The sequence below is a fragment of the Coccinella septempunctata genome, chromosome 8, assembly GCF_907165205.1.
Source record: "Coccinella septempunctata chromosome 8, icCocSept1.1, whole genome shotgun sequence".
Lineage (NCBI taxonomy): Eukaryota > Metazoa > Arthropoda > Insecta > Coleoptera > Coccinellidae > Coccinella > Coccinella septempunctata.
The window spans coordinates 11,848,809-11,870,782 of record NC_058196.1 but is presented as its reverse complement, the minus strand read 5'-3'; the positions used below and the strand labels follow the sequence as shown (position 1 = coordinate 11,870,782).

The window sequence follows — 21,974 nt, the reverse complement described above, 5'->3', positions numbered from 1 at the left end:
TTAGTTGATGATGGCTATGCCCTTGTTGAATTTTACACGAAAATGTTCTAATTTTTGGCTTATTTTTTCTTCGATCTGCCTCACGTCATTCTTCGTGGAAATCAGTAGTTTTCTCTGATGATTGGTGACTTCTATGAGGTGTTGTTGGTTTTCCTGAAGGTCGTCTATATCGTGATAGACTTCATCGTTGACGCCGAAAATGGATGTCATTAATTCTCCTAATATTCCTCTCCTGGATCTGGTCGATAGATGTTGGATGCTGTCGATGAGTAGGTTGTTTTCATACTTCATTTCTGCGATGTGGTGTTGAAACTCGTGACAGTGATTTGTCTGCGATAGTTGAGAAGCTGTAGTGCATAACCCTCGAAAGTTTTCAACTGTTCTGTTAAGATTGTTTCGGTCCAGGTGTAGTTGATCAAGAGAAAACGGTGTTAATAATTTCAACTCTCCTCCACTTATGTATGCTTTTCCTAAATGCTCCACGTAGAATCCAGGCGGCAGTTTGTGAATTGTGTGGTGCGCTATTGCGTTTTTAGTATTGGTTACACATAGTAACGTGATCATCATTAATGTTTGTATCAGTCAATTTTTCGAGGAAGGTCCGACTTTGTTAGTTTTGTCGTTTCTTCTTTCTTCTTGCTCGACCGGGGGTATGCAGATTTTGGTTATGTTTTCTTCGAGGAAGTTGTATATTTTGGGATGTAGTTGGCACTTCAAAGATAATATTTTGCTCAGGTCTTGGCCAATAGTCATTTGTTCTCCCAATTTTTCTTCCATGTTGGTTGAAGGTTTCATGAAATCTCTGCTTTGAAGATTTTTTTTTTTTTGATGATTTTCCGGAAGGCTAGTTCACGGGCTCGTAGTTGGCGCTGAAAGGCTTCTTCGCGGATGCGGGTGTTGGCTCTGGAGGGCTTCTGCTGGCGCTGGACTTGGCTCTGGAAGGCTTCCCCACAGGCGTTGATGATTTAATTGAGATAAGGGTCGTAAATCCTTGGCTCTTATTTTTTCCAGTGGACTCGGTGTGTTCCCTGGCTTTTTTGAATTTTTGATCCGGAAGGCTTGTTCACGGGCTCGGATTTGGCGCTGGATGGCTTCTTCACGGATGCTGTTGTTGGCTCTGGAGGGCTTCTGCTGGCGCTGGATTTGGCTCTGGAAGGCTTCCCCACAGGCGTTGATGATTTAATTGAGATAAGGGTCGTAAATCCTTGGCTCTTATTTTTTCCAGTGGACTCGGTGTGTTCCCTGGCTTTTTTGAATTTTTGATCCGGAAGCCTTGTTCACGGGCTCGGATTTGGCGCTGGATGGCTTCTTCACGGATGCTGTTGTTGGCTCTGGAGGGCTTCTGCTGGCGCTGGATTTGGCTCTGTAAGGCTTCCCCACAGGCGTTGATGATTTAATTGAGATAAGGGTCGTAAATCCTTAGCTATTATTTTTTCCAGTGGACTCGGTGTGTTCCCTGTTTTTTTTTGACTTTTTGATCCGGAAGGCTTGTTCACGGGCTCGGGTTTGGCGCTGGATGGCTTCTTCACGGATGCTGTTGTTGGCTCTGGAGGGCTTCTGCTGGCGCTGGATTTGGCTCTGGAAGACTTCCCCACAGGCGTTGATGTTCTGATCGAGATTAGGGTCGTAAATCCTTTCTCTCAATCCGGCTCGAAGGACCAAAAAATGTTGTTTCTTTGGTTGAAACAACACTTGCTCGAAGTTTTTAGGGCAACTGAACGACCAGACTCAGAACGTTCAAGGGAATGTCTTAACTCCACAGTTGCCGAAGAGTTATATTGATCAAACTAAAGATGAATGATGATTTTATTAATTACAATCTAAGCTTATATACTAAATCGAACAATGACGATAACAATAACATTGCCATATTTGGTATTACTGCACTGACGGAGTCCCCGGTTGCATCAATTGTTTCTAGCCAGTCAGCAGATTTCGGTAGATCGACGGCTCGCTCGGCATGACCCAGTTTTGTGAATAATTCAGATGGAATTCTCCATATTATTGAACTTGATTATTTTTTAGAATAATGTTCGAATTTCGAACAATTTATTTTGAATAATAAAACTTCATGCGAAAATACTTGAATTAACTTTAGTCTTTCTCCTTTCATCATGCGTCCATCATAGTGTCCGCTGTTCATCATAGCTTTTGGGAATTACCAATCAATCATATGTATCCGAGTATGTATCTATATTATTACCTTCATTTTGTAGATTCATCATGTCTTGACAAAAATATGGTTGCAATTTCAAAATATGTTGACTCGAGGCCTTCAAAAGACTTCAATTTTGTTTATTTTTTCCCTTACATCCTGTATGATCTATCGAAAAATGCAAATCTGTTTTGGATAATTCTTCATGAAATCTTACTTGTTTCGATATAATTTGTAATTTTTTTTATGATACATCACTAAAAAATTTAAATAAATAAATAAATAATGTGCTTTATTTCAGGTAAAGTGTACACATGACATTGAACACTTGAAGTGAAACAGGGTCATTTTCTGCTTTATAGTCTGTGTTCCATAAAGTCTTCCACACTGTAGATTTCGATTTCAAGTAGGAGTTTGAAGATGAATTTCTTGAACTGTTGTAGAGTCCATTCTCCTCTTAGTTTGTGAGCTATCTTATTGTAATAACGAATATATCTATATTCAGGTCCCTTTTCAGTGAGGCTTAATATGTGTCTTGGATATTTTAGTGCAGTTGTCCTCGTATTGTAATTACTTACTGTTTTCTCTTCGAAGTAGTGCTAGTTCTTGAATGTAAATATCAGGCTTTCTTGGATGTGTACAGCAGGAGCAGTCAAAAGACCATTCCTTCTGAAGACTCCCCTGCATGATTCCGTCCTCCTCATCCTCCAGATCATTCTGAAGGCCCTGTTCTTCATTTTCAGCACTCTATGTAGGTTGTATGAACTACCATAGAACATGATGCCATACCTGAACACTGCCTGGTATATTGTTCTTAGTGAGGTTATGTCCAGATATTTATTGAGGACTCCCAAAGTGTAGCAGATGGTACCCAGTTGATTGCAAAGGTTGGAAATGTGCTCTCCCCAATCAAGGGTTACCTCAATAGTGAGGCCTAGGAAGCGACAAGATTTAGTCAGTTCTAATGTGGAGTTAGACAGTGAAATGCTGGTAGGCACTTGGGGACCGGAATGAGCTGTGCTGAATAGGATGGCACTTGTTTTTTCAGAATTCATGCACAAACCGTTTGCTTCAAACCACTGGCTAGCACGATTTAGTGTTAGAGTTGAGTGTGAAATGGTAAACTCAACTCTAAATCGTGCTTGGCCAATACAGTGAAGTTTGTGTCATCTGCATAATTCTCTGTCCTAACCATGGTTCCATCGAATATGGTACTTAGGTCATTTAGAAAAATGATGAAAATGATAGGGCCCAATATGCTACCCTGCGGAACTCTGTGAGTTCTTCTTCCGAAACTGTTGTTTTTCCGTTCTGAGAGATCACCACTCTCTGCCTGCGGTTTGCTAAATATGATTGAAACCAGTCTAGCTTGTTTATGCCATATGCAGAAAGTTTATGGAGAATAAGTTCGTGGGACAGAGTATCGAATGCCTTTGATAGATCCAGCATTAGACCCACTGTTATATTAGAATCCTCCAAGGCATTAGGGATTCCTGAAATGAACTCAAACACTGCTGTCTGAGTTGATCTACCTCTTACATAACCATGTTGTGTGGGTAAAAGGATCTTTTCTTTTACAAGGTATTCTACTAGTTGAGTGCAGATTGTTAGTTCCAGTATTTTAAACCAGAGAGATGGTACAAGCTATTCAAATTTTCGGGAAAATCCAATAATTAAACATAATCGATAATAAAACAGATGTTTCTGAGCAAAGGATTCCTCAAAATCATTGAGCAATCCGATTTAAGAAAAATATATAGAGCGTTCCATTTGAAATAACACAACAATATCCAACATTCGGTTTAGCCGACGTTGTTCATTTCTGTGATATTGTAAAATTTGTAGCATTTCTTCTCTTGATTCTGAAATGAAAATTTTCGGAATGGGTCATTGTCCTTGAATATTCATCACCATTTACATCTGAATATTTAGCTTGAGATGAAAGAAGTTCAACGGATGCATAGATACACACGATGAAATATAAACAGTCATAATTCCATTCGAGAGAGCCAAGATTGGTTTTCTTTCACGTGATTCTTTCCCCTACAGATAAATGCGATAAAGAATCGTTGAGATATGCCGCCTGGATTGCAACTATGGAGGAGATAGCGCGCTGCGCCTCTCTACAGTTAATGCCGCCGTATACTTATATTCCGCCTGTCTACATCTGCTTTGAAAATATTTACAACGTTGCCATTTTCGGAGGTGCTAACGAGCAAAGAGTCCCCCACAGCAATTCTTCGATATACAGCTCAGCACACTAGCGCCAGTGATATACACTCGAACTAAAAGATTGTTCAGTACATAAACGGGGTGCGTTGTGACCTCAAAACGATTTTTTGATATGTTGGTCCCTGAAGCCTCCTGAATCTAACAAGCTAAAAAACAAGGCGAAACGTTGTCACCTCCGATTTCGGAGGTGACAGCGATATATATGAGGTGAGAGCGTTGAACGAGTCACTATTTTGGAGGTGGATATATATATATATATATATATATATATATATATATATATATATATATATATATATATATATATATATATATATATATATATATATATATATATATATATATATATATATATATATATATATATATATATATATATATATATATATATATATATATATATTTTTTTTTTTGCCAATCACCTTTACAGGGGAGTACGAGAAACCACCGGGCAATATGCCAAGGTGGGATCACGAGCAATGGAGAAATCGTCGGACAATGCGTGTTGTTCCCAATATCACCTCTTTCTGAGCACTCGAAATAACATAGCCATCCAGCTCCAGCAGCATTGTGTTCACGGAAAGATGTTCTTCAACAAGCCCGTTTACCGAGATTACCAGTGGAACAACGGTTACTTGCTTAAACTGGTACATTTCTTTTAAGTTGAATGACAAGTCATAGTATTTACTAATTTTTTCCGTGTACGCCCTAGAGATATTATCATCCGATGGCACTGTGATGTCTATAATATAACAAATTTTGCTTTCTTTTTTGAACAGAACGATATCCGGTCGGTTGTTCGCCACTGGTCTTTCGGTCACTATCGTGGTATCCCAATATAATTTATAGGATTCGTTCTCGAGGACACCCTCAGGTGAGTAGAGATGATTTTTTTTCTTGACTTTGAGGAGATTGTATTTCAGCGCAATGGCCTGGTGATAAATTTTCGCCATTTGGTTGTGCCTGTCGGTATATTCTCTAGGCGCAAGGATGGAGCACCCAGATGTCACGTGCTGAATATGCTCTCGTCCCTGCCCGCATTTCCGACACAAATCAGTGGTCAGGTGTTGTCCTGCAATGTTTTTAAGGTAGGATCTGGTTGGAACCACCTGATCCTGTATTGCGAGCAACCTGCCTTCGGTCTCAGGACAGAGATAGCCCGCTTTCATGTGAGTCAATGATTCTGCCTTATTAACGTTATTGTTTTCTAGATTGTTGGGGTATCTACCATGCAGAGCTTTAGCCTTCCATACTTCCCGAAAACTTTGCTGAGTGCGGACCGGCGGAGCGAATCCTGAGTCCGAGAGCCGCAACGGAGAGCATCCCACATCGATCGCCCGAAGGGTCCTGAAGTAAGGTGAGTTCTGCTGCATAAAATATTCCCTCAATCTTATTACGGTCTTATTGTGAGCTGTTTCTAAATTAACCAATCCTCTTCCGCCCAGGTGTCTTTGGAGATAGAGTCTAGCCACGGAGGAGTGTGGGTGATGTACACCGTATTTCGTCAAGATGGTTCGAATTTTTGTATCCAAGGCTTGCAACTCCGTAGTCGACCAGGTGAGTACTCCGAAAGTGTATGTCATTATCGGCATAGCCCACGTATTCAAAGCCAGAAACAGTGATCTTGAATTGAGTTTGGACCTAAGCAACTGACCCACACGCCACAATAGTTTTTTGGTAAAGGCTTCTTTCATTTCAGCATTCTTAATTTCTAAGGCCTGTTGTATGCCCAAATATTTATATGTCTCATCTTTGTCCAGTGTCTGAATGGCGTCCTGATCAAGGAAGCTAGAATCACTCTCACTGATTTTTCCCCTTTTCACAGTAAGCCTTGCGCATTTATCTAGACCCATTTGCATTCTTATGGCCTCACTGAATGTAGCTACGATCTGTATTTGTTTTGCCAGTTCTTCATCATTAGATGCATATAACTTAAGGTCATCGATATAAAGCTGATGGGTTATTTTAATTTTTTTAATTCTATCTAGAATATATCCGTATTTTTGGTTGTTAATCAGTGCACTTAGGGGGTTCAATGCCAAGCAGAACCATAGAGGACTCAGTGTATCCCCCTGAAACAGTCCCCGTTTGATTTCGATGTCAGCCGTCTTCAGCACACCCGCTTCAGATCTCAGCACAAGCGAAGTGTGCCATCCGCTCATAAGATGTTTTAGGAGGTTTATTATCGATATATAGATATATATATATATATATATATATATATATATATATATATATATATATATATATATATCTGAAAATAATATCGACATCAGGCAAAAACATATATATATATATATATATATATATATATATATATATATATATATATATATATATATATATATATATATATATATATATATATATATATATATATATATATATATATATATATATATATATATATGTTTTTGCCTGATGTCGATATTATTTTCAGATATCACAGATCTTGTTGGCTGGAGAATTATTATGAATGCGACAGGCTCGAAATCCAAATCAAATGACGAACCCTCAATAATCTGAAAAAAACCAGTCAGAAGGTTCAATAACAGGAAAGCTGACTCATGTGAAATCAAATATAAATTCTTCGTGAACGAGCATAACCACACTCAATCAAACTGTTCACACCTATAAAGTCCTGATTCATCCATGAAATCACTCAGGAAAATTAAATAACGAGACGCCACTTTTAACGTTCAGGCCAAATCTTATCGTTCCTGATTAATTTTGGTTGCCATTTCATCAACTTTGAATTACCCATCATATTCCTTCAGGATGCCTGTAGGTTCCGCCTTGATTAGATCGTTACCTAACCAGATTAAGCGTACGCGAAGCGAATGTAACTTTCGGAGATTAACAGTTCACTCGTTAAGCCGCACCCTTATGAGGAAAATACGAAACTGGCTGCACGAGGAAAGGGGACAAGGGGTGCCACCTTAGACAAAAAATTCATGCCTTGCTTGCACTGAATTTTTATATGATTTCTTTGGTCTATTCCTATAACAGACACTATGACAACGCCGTCCTACTCATTGTCTTATTATTCCATAATGAAATAGAAAGCAGAAAAAAAAACATATTTTTTTTTCATGAAATATTTAGTCAAACTGTCACATAAACAGTTCAATGAAATCACGTTCGATTTACTTATTGAAAGTGCTTCTACAATATCATAATAATTTCATGATTTTTGAGTACGAGTTGAAACAAGCAAGTAATTCAGCATTATTGAAAATGACAATTTATCAATTTTTTTGTAACTCAAAATCTATAAATGATTGGCAATTCTGTTTTTAGATTTGGATTAGTCAAAAAAAAGAGCTCGTGAATGTGTCATCCGTTTTCTTCTAGCAATTTTAGTTGTCGAGATCCTCTCAGTAGACAACGAATTTGGCCCAACTTGTATATTGATGGTATAGACAAAAAGCGTCGTTTGCATTTCAATATACACAATCACAATACTACAGATAAATTAATTATTCACGGTAAGGAAAAATTTTTTGAGATTCAAAAAATCTCTAACGGTTTAGGGCTACGGTGTATTAAGATAACATTCATTATTCTGTAACGTAACAAATCACCATGTATGGTTTTGAGTATGAGAACCCAGGAGTAATTTTCTCAGGGGAAGCTTGATTACCCCAGCATCGGCTTTTAACAATATATTAAAATGTACAAACTAGTGAAAACAATAATTTTGTAGAATTTCAAATCTCCCAAATTACATAGTCCTATAACTACTTATCTAAACTTATCAAGACCAGTGGTGTCCTCGATTCGAGACAAGATGTTTTCAGTGAAGTACTGCGTGCTCAGATATTATCACTGCTCCTTGATCTTTAGTACGTGTGCTTGAATTGAGGTAGTTACAGCCAATAATGAGTACCCTATCGTTGAGGCAATCTCCAGCAGAAGATATTATCTGCAGCTGATCGATGATTAGCTTGAATTGATTAGTTCCAGCCAAAAATATGGTTTGGAGTGAATTCCAACCAAAAAACTACATAAAATGAACAGAATGTCCGAACATTAAAAAAAATTCAACATGACTCCTTCCCAATTCTCAAGGTGAAACAAGAAAATTATGAATACAGTGAAGGCATTCAATAATAAAGCTGAAAAAGAATCTTGTACTGGGATTTACAAAGCGAGAAATTAAGAAAGCAAGCGAGTGCTATAAAACAGAATAAAAAACGGAATCAGCAGATTAATTAATCAAATAATTCCTTCCTGGTGAGATTTCTGTTCAAATTAAGAATGTATGACTTATCAAGAATAAGGTTATTACTCTCGCCAATTTCAAATTAAGAAATTTTCACTTGAGGTGGACTTTCGAGCCGGGCGTCTATGGCGACAGTGACGCGGCGGCAGTGCGACAGTAGAAGTACAATGAAATTGTTAAGAACACCATTGGAACATAGCGTTAGTGACGCGGCGTCAGTGAGAGTCGTCTAACGACAGCGACACTGCCTCGCTTGAACTTCTACTGTCGTCGTGTTTTCGTAGTGAAGTTGATTGAAGATGGCCCCAATGGAAATTTCACGGAAGATGAAGATGCACATCTTATAAATTTGGTGTCACAGCATCCAATGCTATACGATTTGAGTGCTCAAGATATATACATATATATATATATATATACGCAGGGGGGCTTCGGCCTTCGGGGAGTGACGTCCCCGCGTACCTGAGTCAACCGGTGTTAAGGGTTAGCACCCCTTCCACCGTGAAACCCTTTCGCTTACGACAAAATTAACGAAGCCTCGGATACCGCCCCCAGCGTCGAGGTTGCGCTGAGGGGAAGATTGATACAACCCCTAGCAGATGTAGGTGAAGCAAGTGGCGCCTCTTTGCGAAACGGAACCACAAGGCCAAGTACGTCGAGGACATCCACACAGGGTAACAGCTTGGATGTGTCGAGTAGAGGTTCAATAGAGCCTACACAAAACAATCCCGCTTCAACCCGTGCACGTAGGCAGCATTGGACTAGAACAATGAACTTAAGTCTCATCAATGCATATTACAAAGTTACCGAAGGAGAAACACAGACAAAAAAGTACGCGGAGAAACTGGTGGAACTCTGGACAGAAAACTACCCAGACAAAATATTTACCGGCAAACATTTGGTCGCACAGGTCAAGAACATAAAGACGAGAAAGCTTCTCTCCCCAGACGAACTCGAGATGATAAAGGCGGAATCGATCAGAAAATCACCAGTCAAAGCAATCAACAACATAAGAAGGAGCATCCACCGAAGAAGCCTGAACCTACAACAAGACAGCTCACAACAACAACAAAACAGCTCACAACAACAGCAAGAAAGTAACACACAACAGGAAGGAACCAATATACAATCACAGCACGAACGAATCGAAGATGATGAGACAACCCTGGAGATACTCACTATGTTCCAGGCAGCTGACCTTGAATGGAATGGAGTTGAGATAACTAGACGACCCAGAATAACCAAACTGACCAACAGTAAAGATACCACCACAATGATGAAAGCCATTGATGAAGCCCTTGACAGAACATTCAGCAACTCGACTAACTTGGAAGACTTGTGCCACAAGGTATACTGTGCAGCCACCGTAGCCAACATGATCCAACCAACGAAGACGACGAACCCCAAAATAACGCACCAACAACGAAACAACAAGCCCCCATGGGAGGAGAGAATCGAAAAAAAGATCACGAACATCCGACGAGAGATAGGAGTCATACACAGCTACCTGAACACCACGAAACCATCCAAAAAACTTGAGAAGAAAGTACAGAAGTACGCAGATAGGAGAAAACTGAAGAAAAGTGATGACAAATACCACCAACACCTGAAAGTACACATGGAGACCATGAAGCAGAAGATCGCAGCTTTGGGGAGCCGAATGCGAAGATACCATAAGAGAACTCAGAGACACCGGGAAAATAACCTTTTCACGAATAACCAGAAAGAGTTCTTCAGGAGCCTCGATGAACAACAAAAACATCCCGAAGATATCCCTCCGAAACCAACAGAGATGCAAGAGTACTGGTCGAATATATGGTCACGAAGCGAAGTGCACAATAAGGATGCACCGTGGATAAAAACTCTAATCGAAGAACAAACTGATCTAGAAGAAATGGCACCAATAACAATAACTACAGAAGACGTCAATAACACTATCCGCAGAATGAAAAACTGGACCACCCCGGGCGTTGACAACATACATAACTATTGGTGGAAGTCCCTCAAGTCAACACATAAAGTGTTGGCCAGACTTTTTCAAGAGTCGCTGCAAAGTCCGGAGAGCATCCCAAAATATTTCACCCAAGGTGCGACCTGCATGCTTCCCAAAACAGAAAAATTGTCTGACCCCAAGAACTACAGACCAATCACGTGTCTTCCATCAGCGTACAAGATTTTAACATCTACAATAGGTTTCAAAATAGTCACACACTTAAAGAACAACAAACTACTAGCCTGGGAACAGAATGGCTGCAACAAAAACGGCAGAGGAGCTAAGGAACTTCTTGTTATAGACAATGCGATCACGAAACAGGCAAGGAAAAGGTTGAAAAACCTATCCATGGCTTGGATAGACTACCGCAAGGCTTTCGATTCCGTCCCTCACACCTGGCTACTCCAAGTGCTTCAAATATATAAAATCAACCCTCGAGCAATCCAACTACTGAAACACCTTATGACCACGTGGCGCACAAAGCTGACAGTTAAACACGAAACCTTGTCCTACCAAACTGGTGAAATCAGGATAGCAAGAGGGATTTTTCAGGGTGACAGCTTCAGTCCCTCATGGTTCTGTGCAGCCATGAACCCCATCAGTAGTATGCTGAACAGATCAGCATACGGTTACGCCATTGATAGTAACACTATCCTTTCACATTTGTTCTACGTGGACGACTTAAAGCTCTTCGCCAGAGGACGAAAACAGTTGGAGGGAGAACTAGAGCTGGTAAGGAAGTTTAGCGGCGATATCGGTATGTCGTTGGGGTTGGAGAAATGTGCAGTTGTGGAAGTCAAGAGAGGAAAGCTGGTTAGACAACAAAACATCAAACTGGGAGATGGTCGGGAAATAAGAAGTTTAGGAGTTGAGGACAGCTACAAATACTTGGGCATCCAACAAACTTATGAAATACGTCAGCAAGAAAATAAACGTGAAACCGAAAGTGAACTCCTCAGAAGAACGCGGAAAATACTCGGGACACAGCTGTCGGCAAAGAACATTATAACGGCAATCAACATGTGGGCCGTACCAGCGTTCACTTATACCGCTGGTGTGCTGTCATGGTCAAAAACAGATTTACAAAGAATTGACCAAAAGATTAGAACAACACTCACCAAACATGGCTTGCTCCACCCTAATTCAGCCGTGGAAAGAATATACCTACCTCGAAGAACGGGCGGACGTGGATTGAGCAGTCTTGAAGATACCTGTCAGAGAGAAGAGAGGAACATTATAGACTATTTTCGCAAGAGAAATAACCCTGTACACCAATGGGTGGCTACTTACCAGCAAACATCCAATAGAGCAGGAAAATCGCCACCGGTAGAACCTGAAATGGAAAATAGGTTAGAAAGGCTAAAACAGAGCTGGCAGTCTAAATCACTTCATGGCAGATTCTATGCCAGCCTGCAACAGGAAGAAGTGGACAGAACAAAATCACATACTTACCTCATGCAAGGCTATTTATACCCACAAACCGAAGGAACATTAATGGCGATTCAAGACCAGGTAGTGCCAACTAGAGTGTACGCGAAACACATAATGAAATTGCAGGTTGAAACAACTAAATGCCGCCTCTGCAACATTGCTGAAGAAACAATTCAGCATCTCTCTTCAGGATGCTCACAAATAGCTGGTACAAAATACCTGGCCCGGCATAACGATATGGGGAAGGTAGTGCACCAACTTATATGTCTCCGAGAAGAACTACTACCGCACTTCACCCCTCACCACTTGTATAGCCCACAGGCGGTACTAGAGAATGACCAAACGAAGATCTACTGGGATCTGACCGTGGTGACTGACAGGGGTGCGGAACACAACAGGCCAGACATGGTGGTGTGGAATAAGACCAAGAAAACCGCACATATCATCGATTTTTCGGTGCCCCTGGATAATAACTTGTCTAAGGCATATGGGGAGAAGATCACCAAATATAACGTCCTCGCTCGTCAGATCAGAGACATGTGGAAGTTGAAGTCGGTCACAATACTTCCCTTGATCATAAGCGCCAATGGGCTGGTCCACCGAAAAAGTTCCGCACATATAGAAGAACTTGACCTGCCTCCAAACACCATAGCATGGATGCAGAAGGCCGTAATACTGGGAACGGTTGGCATAATCCGACAGGTTATATATCCTTATTAGTAACTAGCAAGGTTGCCCTTGGCTCACGGGTCCGGGTAACCTGGTGAATCCCACAACTGTGTGAAAAAAAAAAAAAAAAAAAAAAAAAAAAAAAAAAATATATATATATATATATATATAATATATATATATATATATATATAAATATCAAAATTCACTCCAAACTATAATGATGTAATCAGATTACATTATATATATATATATATATATGATATATATATATATATATATATATATATATATATATATATCGCAGGGTAGTTGCAAAGCTATCGGGGAGTGACGCCCCCGCGAACCCGAGTCTCCATAGCTCAGCTGGGGTTAGCAGCCTCTGTGAGTGTGAATCAATTAGCTCCCATCACAAGAAGTAAAACTCAGGGCGGTGAGGGGTCTCAGGTCGACCCCTCTCGGAGCCGTCCAGATGTTCGACCTGTTGGGGTTAGGTGTGGAGCGAGTGGCGCACCCCCCCGGGACGGCACCGCAAGGCCAAATCACGTTACTCTGCGAAGAGTGAACTCGGAAAACTTGGGCGAGCAAAACGCTCACCCCGTTACGAGTAGGATACGAGATCGGCGTACACGCTGGACATATGAAGAGAACTGTATTTTGATGCGTGCACATTATATTGCTCTAGACCTAACTGAACGTTCAGCTAGAACATACAGACAGATCTTGCTTGAAACCTGGGAGGAAATGTGTCCGAGCAGACCCTCATATGCTCAACTGTTATCTAATAGGGTGAGATGGATGCTACGGGGAGAAAAACTGTCCCGAGCCGAGTTGGAAAGCATCAAAACTAGTTGCTATCCACTCGAGATACCAGAAGAACAGAACTCGATAGCTGAGGAAACCAACCGGCGTAGATCATCGCTGAGGATGAGACAAAGCGGACTTTATGTGAGGAGTGAGCAGGCTGAGACGATCGAACAACAGTTCCTCGAGAACCTCATGAAATTTTCTGGTATGAATCCTGAAAGTAGACCGAAGATACCACGGTTGCAGCACTCAAAGCTGATCTTGGAAACGATGAAATCTTTGAACTCGGTGATTCCTAGACATCTCGGAGAGGTTGACACGCTTACTGAACTGGTTGATGTTGTATATGCCGGAGCTGTTACGATCTGTGAATTTCATGGGAAAAAAATTAATGAAAACGCGGCTCAGAGACTGAATAACCCCCCTCCTTGGAAGAGACGCCTGGAACAGAAGATCGTTTTGATAAGAAGAAAAATAGGAAAACTCCATACTTACCTCCATTCACCAAATCCATCGAACAAGGTGATCAAAGCTGCCAGGAAAACGGCCTCCGAATATAGGATAAAACGGAGAGATCCGGAGTTCAAGGAAAAAATCTGGGTGCTCTGTGATAATCTGAAACAAAAGATCAGAGCATTAGGTAGTCGCATAAGACGGTACAATGAGAGAGTCACAAGACACAAAAATAATAAGTTGTTCTTTCAAAACCAAAAAAAGTTTTTCAGGGACCTTGAACAGGGAAGTACCGAGGGGGGTGATCGACTTGAGCTTGGGGCAGCTGAGGAATACTGGGGTGAAGTTTGGTCTAAAAAGACCACATATGATCGAAATATGCCTTGGATACAAGAAGCTGAATCCAGGATCCCAACAACTCAAATGGAAGAAATTAACATCGAGGGGTCTGATATAGCAGACGTACTGAAGGGTTCTAATAACTGGGCAACTCCAGGATGCGATAATTTGCACAACTATTGGTGGAAACATTTCACCAGTGTCCACGAGATATTGTCGATACTGCTTAAAAGATCCCTTTCAGACCCCACTCTCCTCCCAAGTTACTTCACTCAGGGCCAAACATATTTGATTCTGAAGGGTGGAGATCCAAAAAATCCTGAAAATTATCGCCCAATAACATGCCTCCCTGCAGTGTATAAAATATTGACAGCGATCGTCACGAAACACCTGAATAAGCACCTACGAACACATAATCTTATGGCCCCTGAGCAAGGGGGTGGGCGAATAAGAACTAAAGGCTCCAAGGAACTCCTGGTTGTAGACTATATAATCACAAAGCAGGCACGTAAGAAACTGAGAAATATTTCGGTCGCGTGGGTGGACTATCGCAAAGCCTTTGACTCGGTACCCCACTCCTGGCTGCTGAAAGTTCTTCGGATGCATGGCATCGATGAGAAGGTCATCAATCTCTTGGAGTTTCTGATGCGTACCTGGAGAACCTCCCTCTTCGTTCATAATGGAGATGAGATGAGAGGATCCAAGAATATTGAGATAAACCGGGGTGTTTTTCAAGGCGACACTCTTAGTGCGGTGTGGTTCTGTATGGCTCTCAATCCTCTAAGTATGCTACTCAGGAATACAATTTACGGATATGTCATTGACAAGCCTAGACAAGTCCGAGTCAACCATAGTCTGTATATTGATGATCTCAAATTGTATGGGGCCAACTCTGATCAGCTTAAAAGACTTCTGGAAATAGTCTCACAGTTCAGCGACTCGATCGGCATGAGCTTTGGAGTTGAGAAGTGTGCAACTTTGGAAGTGATACGCGGAAAAGTCCAAGCCCCGAATTTTGAAACAACTTTGATGAATCAGACTGTAATACCTTCTTTGGGCGTAGGTGATTCATACAAATACCTGGGAATCAAACAAGCTCTAGATATTCAAACATCGGAAATGAAAGATTTCTTCAGGCAGAGACTACTCAAAAGAGTTACCATCCTTCTGAAGTCGAAATTAAACGCTCGATCACTTTTCACTGCCATCAATATCTGGGCAATACCCACGATCACTTACTCTTTCGGGGTTCTGACTTGGTCAACGACTGAACTCAAAGAAATGGATAGAGCGCTAAGATCCCTGCTGGTAAAGTTTGGAGTCCATCATCCCCACTCATCGGTAATACGCCTATATCTGCCACGCCAACAGGGGGGCAGAGGCTTGCTAAACTTAGAGGATGTCCACAGGGCAAACATAACATCACTGAGGAATTATTTTCTTAAAAAGAACTCACCTTTTTTCCAGGCGATTCGTGAGGCGGACCGAAACCTGTCACCATTGAGATTGTCGGAACCGGATGTTCAATGCACTGACCAATCAATGCAACAGCTTATCGAGGAGTGGGGTGCCATGGCCTTACATGGGCGATATCCTGGATGCCTGAAGGGAGAGCATGTTAATAAAATGGAGTCTCTGACTTACCTGCGAGCCGGATACTTATATCCAGAAACTGAAGGTAGACTCCTGGCAATACAGGATCAAGTTATGCCAACCAGAATGTACCAAAGGCACATTGCTAAGCTGGACATACCATCTGACCGATGTCGTAAGTGCTCCCAGGCACCTGAAACTATACAACATGTTACGTCTTCTTGCCCCATTTTGGCGCCGAGAGAATACCTTGAAAGACATAACAACATGGCAAAAATCTATCATCAGAAAATAGCACTGAATCTGGGGTTACTCCAGGATGTAACTCCGAACCATCTATATGTCCCAAGAACATTAATTGAAAGTGCACGATACAAACTATACTGGGACTCGGCGCTGGTGACGGACAGAAGCGTAATGCATAATAGACCCGACATAGCGCTTTTCGATAATGACAGGAGGACGTGCATGTTGATAGAGTTCACAATCCCAGCTGATGATAACATCACAAGAGCATACACCGAAAAAATAACGAAATATGGTGACCTGGCGTTTCAGCTGAAGGAGATGTATGATCTGAGCAAGATTAGTATTCTTCCGTTAATAATGTCGACCAATGGAATAGTTGAGGCACACCTACCTGAGAACACCAGGAGATTATGTTTGGAGCTAGATGTCATCTCTACTTCCCAGAAGCAGGTCATCTTGAGTACAACTAGAATTGTTCGGAGGTTTCTACAAGGTTTTTGAGCGTGATGTTAACTTTGGTGAATAAACCCAGTTGCATCAGATATCCCTGATTGGTGGTTAAAAAAAAAAAAAAAAAAAAAAAAAAAAAAAATATATATATATATATATATATATATAATATCCCAACCTGAGGCTAGCAACCCCAGGATCTGATGTATTTATATGCTCCTGTAGATGGAAGTAAAGGTTAGGGCGGTAGGGAACAGCGGGCTGGTCCCCTTCGGAGCCGTCTGGAGGAAGAGCCTGCTGGGGTAAGCTGTGGGGCGAGCGGCGCAGCCCCCCGAGATGGCACCGTAAGCCAAGCACTCATCACCTCTGAAGAGGATGGAGCATCCGTTATGAATGAGATGCAAACTCATTCCACGGATGTCTCAGTAAGAAGAGACAGGAGGACGCGATGGACGGAGGAAGATAATATCCTGATTTTGCGCGTCCATTTCATTGCGAAAGACCTGCAACAAAGAGAGGGAAGGAACTATCGAGAGGTGCCTACACAAATTTGGAATGAAATCAACCCACACAGACAATCATATACGAACCTTCTGTCAAATAGAGTAAGATGGCTTCTAGAAAACAACAAGTTTTCCAACCCCGAATTGGATACTATAAAAAAAGCTTCATACCAAGGGGAGCTACAGACAATGAACAAGATGAGATTGAAGATGATGACGAGGAGAGAAACGGGTACCGGATTAGTATGAGAACGACGAAACTAGAACGCAACCTCCTCAAAAATATTTACAAATATTATGGTCTTTCACCGAAAAATAGACCAAGAATTCCGAGGATGAAAGGATCGAAGAAGCTACTAGAATGTGTACAGAGAGTGGACCTGTTGTTGGAAACTCATATCAAACCAAACACAACCCTACAAGCGATGGTAGATTACGTTTATGCAGGGGCAATAACGATATGTGAAGAGCTCGGAATGAAAATAGGTGAACTCCCCATGGCTGCAAGTCCGGTCGCTTCTACGCCACCGTGGAAAGAAAAATAAAGGTTATGCGAAAGAAAATTGGGACACTACATACTTACCTCAATAACGAAGTACGAACTAAAAGGGTTATGAAAGGCATCAACCAGATCATCAAGGATTTTAAGATAAACCCAAAATCTCCAACTGAGTCCCTCCAATTATCACTTGTTGCTGTAGATGACAGGCTGAAACAAAAAGTTAAATCACTTGGCAATCGTATCAAGCGATATAATGATAGAGTGAAAAGATTTAAGAACAATCAGCTATACTACAAAAACCAAAAGGAATTCTTTCGATCCCTTGAGCCAGCTGAAATTTTAGAGGGATAATATCCAACCGAAAAAAACATGTATGATACATGGAAGAGAATATGGGAGCAGGAAGAACAGCACGATGATGACGCGTACTGGATAAAGAACGCTGAGAATGAAATACACCGATATACAATGGATGAGGTAGCAATAACTGTTGAGGATGTCTGGGAAGTTATGAAGAAGTCAAACAACTGGTCAGCACCGGGATCTGACAAAATACATAACTATTGGTGGAAAAACTTCAAATCGACGCATCAACAGCTGGCAGTGTTGTTTCACAAGGCACTTGATGACCCAACAACCGTACCGAACGCCTTTTCCGCGGGAGTGACTCACATGATACCCAAAGGTAACAACATAAATGACCCAAAGAAATACCGCCCGATCACCTGCTTATCAACAATTTACAAATTTCTAACTGGAGTACTAACTAAACATATATGGAGACATGTGAATAAACATCAAATATTGTCGCGTAAACAAAACGGATGCAGAAAAAACGCCCAAGGATGCAAAGAACTCCTCACCATCGACTGCCTAATAACGAAACAAGCGAAGAAGAAAATGAGAAATATATCAATTGCTTGGGTAGACTATAAAAAAGCATTTGACTCGGTACCGCACTCTTGGCTGCTAAAAATCCTCAAACTCTATGGCGTATCAGAAAATATTATAAACCTTCTGGAATATCTAATGAAAACATGGAGGACACATCTGAGTTTTGGCAATAAACCGAAAAATATTAAAACAGCTGAGATAAAAATCATGCGTGGCATTTTTCAGGGTGATAAACTCAGTGCACTCTGGTTCTGCCTGGCACTCAACTTCCTGAGCAAACTACTTAATGAAGGCAATTATGGATATGCCATAGATAAAATAGAAAACATCCGAATTACCCATCAATTATATGTGGATGATTTAAAACTGTATGCCACAAATGAAGAACAACTAATGAGATTACTGAGAATAGTAGCTTCATTCTCACAGACAATAAGAATGGAAATGGGCTTGGACAAATGTGCCGTAATACACGTAAAGAGAGGAAGACTAGTGGATGGGGAAGAAATGCTCGTACAGGATGGAATAGCGATCCAGAGACTTGCACCAGAAGAAACCTATAAATACCTTGGAGTTCAACAAGCTCTAGAAATAAGAACATCAGACGCGAAAGCTTCATTTCAACAAAAATTCTTCGATAGAGTTAAAAAAATTCTTAAAAGCAAGCTGAACTCTGAAGCTATGTTCACGGCAATAAATATATGGGCGGTACCTAGTCTAACCTACTCCTTCGGAGTTATAAAATGGTCTAATACAGAACTAAAAGCGATCGCTACTAAAGTAAGAGTTCTCATGAGCAAATATGGTATCCACCATCCCCACGCATCTGTCAATAGACTGTACATGCCTAGACACTCTGGTGGCAGAGGCCTACAGAATATCGAAATCACTCATCAAAAGGCGGTGAACGAACTCAGGAAATACTTTCAATCAAGAAACTCACCGTTCTTCAAGACGATATGCAGAGAAGACCATAACATCACGGCCCTGAATCTAAGAAGTACGATGGACCCACCTCGGATGTTGACGCTTGAATCAATGTCTGAAGAATGGCACAGCAAACCTCTGCATGGAAGATACCCAGCAGCGCTGAAAGAGAAAAGAGTCAACCAACAACATTCACTTACTTACCTCACTTCGGGCTACCTGTTTCCAAAAACGGAAGGACGCATTACTGCAATACAAGATCAAGTCATACCAACAAGAGCATATCTAAAACACATAACTGGAAAAAATATACTTACCGATAGATGCCGTAAATGCTGTCAAGCTCTTGAAACAATCCAGCATATCACGTCGTCTTGCTCCATTCTAGCACCAAAAGAATACACGAACCGCCATAACGCAATGGCGAAGGTGTATCATCAAGCCATTGCTATCAAAACAGGTCTCATAAACTCCACAAAGAAAATACACGAGTACGTACCTGCAACTGTACTGGACAACCAAAGCTTCAAACTTTACTGGGACAACTCAGTTGAGACAGATAGAATGATAGCACATAACAGACCTGACATCATACTGTTTGACAAACAAAAACGAAAAGTTACAGATGTAACAGTACCAGCTGACGACAACATCAGTAGAGCGTATTCCGAAAAACTGAACAAATATCACGATCTTGCATTTGAAATGAAAGAAATGTATCAGTTGAAGACGATCTCAATTCTCCCCTTGATAATTACTACCAACGGACTTGTTCAAAGCCACTTAGTCGATAATACACAATCTTTAGAACTTGATTTGAACCTCATTAGCATAGCACAGAAAGAAGTGATCCTGTGGACAGCTAGGATTGTGAGAATGTTCCTGACAACGACCTAAGAGAATTTTGGTCAGATATGACCCGGTTCCTCTTAGTAAACAGAACCCTAGATGGTGAAAAAAAAAAATATCCCAATATTCATACAAATATAACTTAGTTAAGGGGTGTAGGAAAAAGATCAAAATAACTATTGAAATTTCTTCTTTAATTCATAGGTCGACGTTTTGACCCGGATTGGGGTCTTCTTCAGGACTCTAAAAAAACGACAGTTATCAACAGTCATGGAGTGAAAAAACAAGTTGAACATACCGAATTACAAAGATGATACAAAGATCTTAAAAGTTTACATTGGATCCAGGGCAACCAGAAAACAGGCAGAACATCTGGTTAAATGGTTCCGTTGATTCTTGCAATATAATGATTTATAATTATAAGGTCGTTAGACGAGACACAAACACTGGATAGAAAGGTGGCGGAGTCTTATTTTATGTTAACGATGGGCTTAAGTTCGAGATTATTGATGTACCAAATTTTTCAAACATAGAGCAGTCGTTTATCAAGGTAAAATATAAGGGAATTTCATTTGAAGTTGGTGTATTGTATAAACCACCGGATGTATCATATAAACTTTTCAGTGATTCATTGGAATCTAGCTTGAATTATGTGTTACTGTTGTGTGGGAATGTAATATGTTTCGGTGATGTTGATATTAACTTTCTTGATGAAAAATCACCTTCAGTCAAATATTTCGACTCAATGCTTCGTTCCATTGGCATGAAACAGCTCATTTGGGAGCCGACTCACATCACACCTACTTCTGAATCCCTCATCGATGTTGTTTTGTGCAATAATAATGACATCATTAGTTCCACTTTCACTCTTCCGTCTGATTTTTCGTTTCATGAATGCGTCGGTTGTAAATTGAAAATTAATAAACCTAAAATGGAACCTGGAATTTTTACCATAAGGGATTGCAAAGGTTTTGATGAGAAGTTGTTGTTTGATGATATTGTTAATTCTGATCTGCACAAGATATTTCACATGGACGACGTAGACTTGAAGGTTGAGCTTCTTACCGATGTGTTGACGGACTTGTTCAACAAACATTTTCCTGCGAGAGAAATTCGGATTACGAAAAGGCATGCGCCATGGATGACGGATGAGATAAGAGGACTGATGAAGAGTAGGGACAGAGCGTGGGGGGTTCACAAGAGAATCAGAACGGTGCAGGCTTTGGAGGAATACAAGCGGTTGCGGAATGCAGTCAATCACTCGATAGCAAGAGAAAAACGATTGTATTTTCAATATGTTGCACTTCACACCTCCAAAATAAGTGGAAGGAAGTTAAATCATTGGGAATTTCAAATAAACCACATGTTGATGTCAATCAGATATTAAAAGACCCCGATGAAGTCAATGATTACTTTCTCTGCTTCTCTGGTGGTAATACCGACACATCTATGGTTGATTTTCTTGAGAGAAATCTGCTCGGATCAGTTTTCTTTCAGACTTGTCGAAACTGTTCCCTTCATAGTGAATATTTTCAATTCCATCTTATTAAGTTCTAAATTTCCCAGTTCGTGGAAGTGTGCTCAGGTCACCCCCATTCAAAAATGCAACACGCCTGTGGGGCTTGCAGATTTCAGACCAATTAGTTTTTTATCTGGTTTGTCGAAATTAATGGAAAAAATAATGGCGGCTCAACTTGAAGAGT

General features: G+C 40.8%; 3 protein-coding genes across 3 annotated transcripts; 2 read left to right on the top strand and 1 right to left on the bottom strand.

Annotated features, from left to right (window-relative positions):
* Positions 1-4,857: 4,857 nt before the first annotated feature.
* On the bottom strand, positions 4,858-6,549 carry LOC123318291. The gene has a single exon (XM_044904909.1). It carries the CDS (start codon positions 6,547-6,549, stop codon positions 4,858-4,860), a length of 1,692 nt encoding a protein of 563 aa, XP_044760844.1.
* A 2,832-nt stretch (positions 6,550-9,381) lies between these two features.
* Positions 9,382-12,756, top strand: LOC123318290. The gene has a single exon (XM_044904908.1). It carries the CDS (start codon positions 9,382-9,384, stop codon positions 12,754-12,756), a length of 3,375 nt encoding a protein of 1,124 aa, XP_044760843.1.
* Positions 12,757-13,449: 693 nt separating this feature from the next.
* On the top strand, positions 13,450-16,647 carry LOC123318288. Its single transcript, XM_044904907.1, has one exon. It carries the CDS (start codon positions 13,450-13,452, stop codon positions 16,645-16,647), a length of 3,198 nt encoding a protein of 1,065 aa, XP_044760842.1.
* Positions 16,648-21,974: the final 5,327 nt, after the last annotated feature.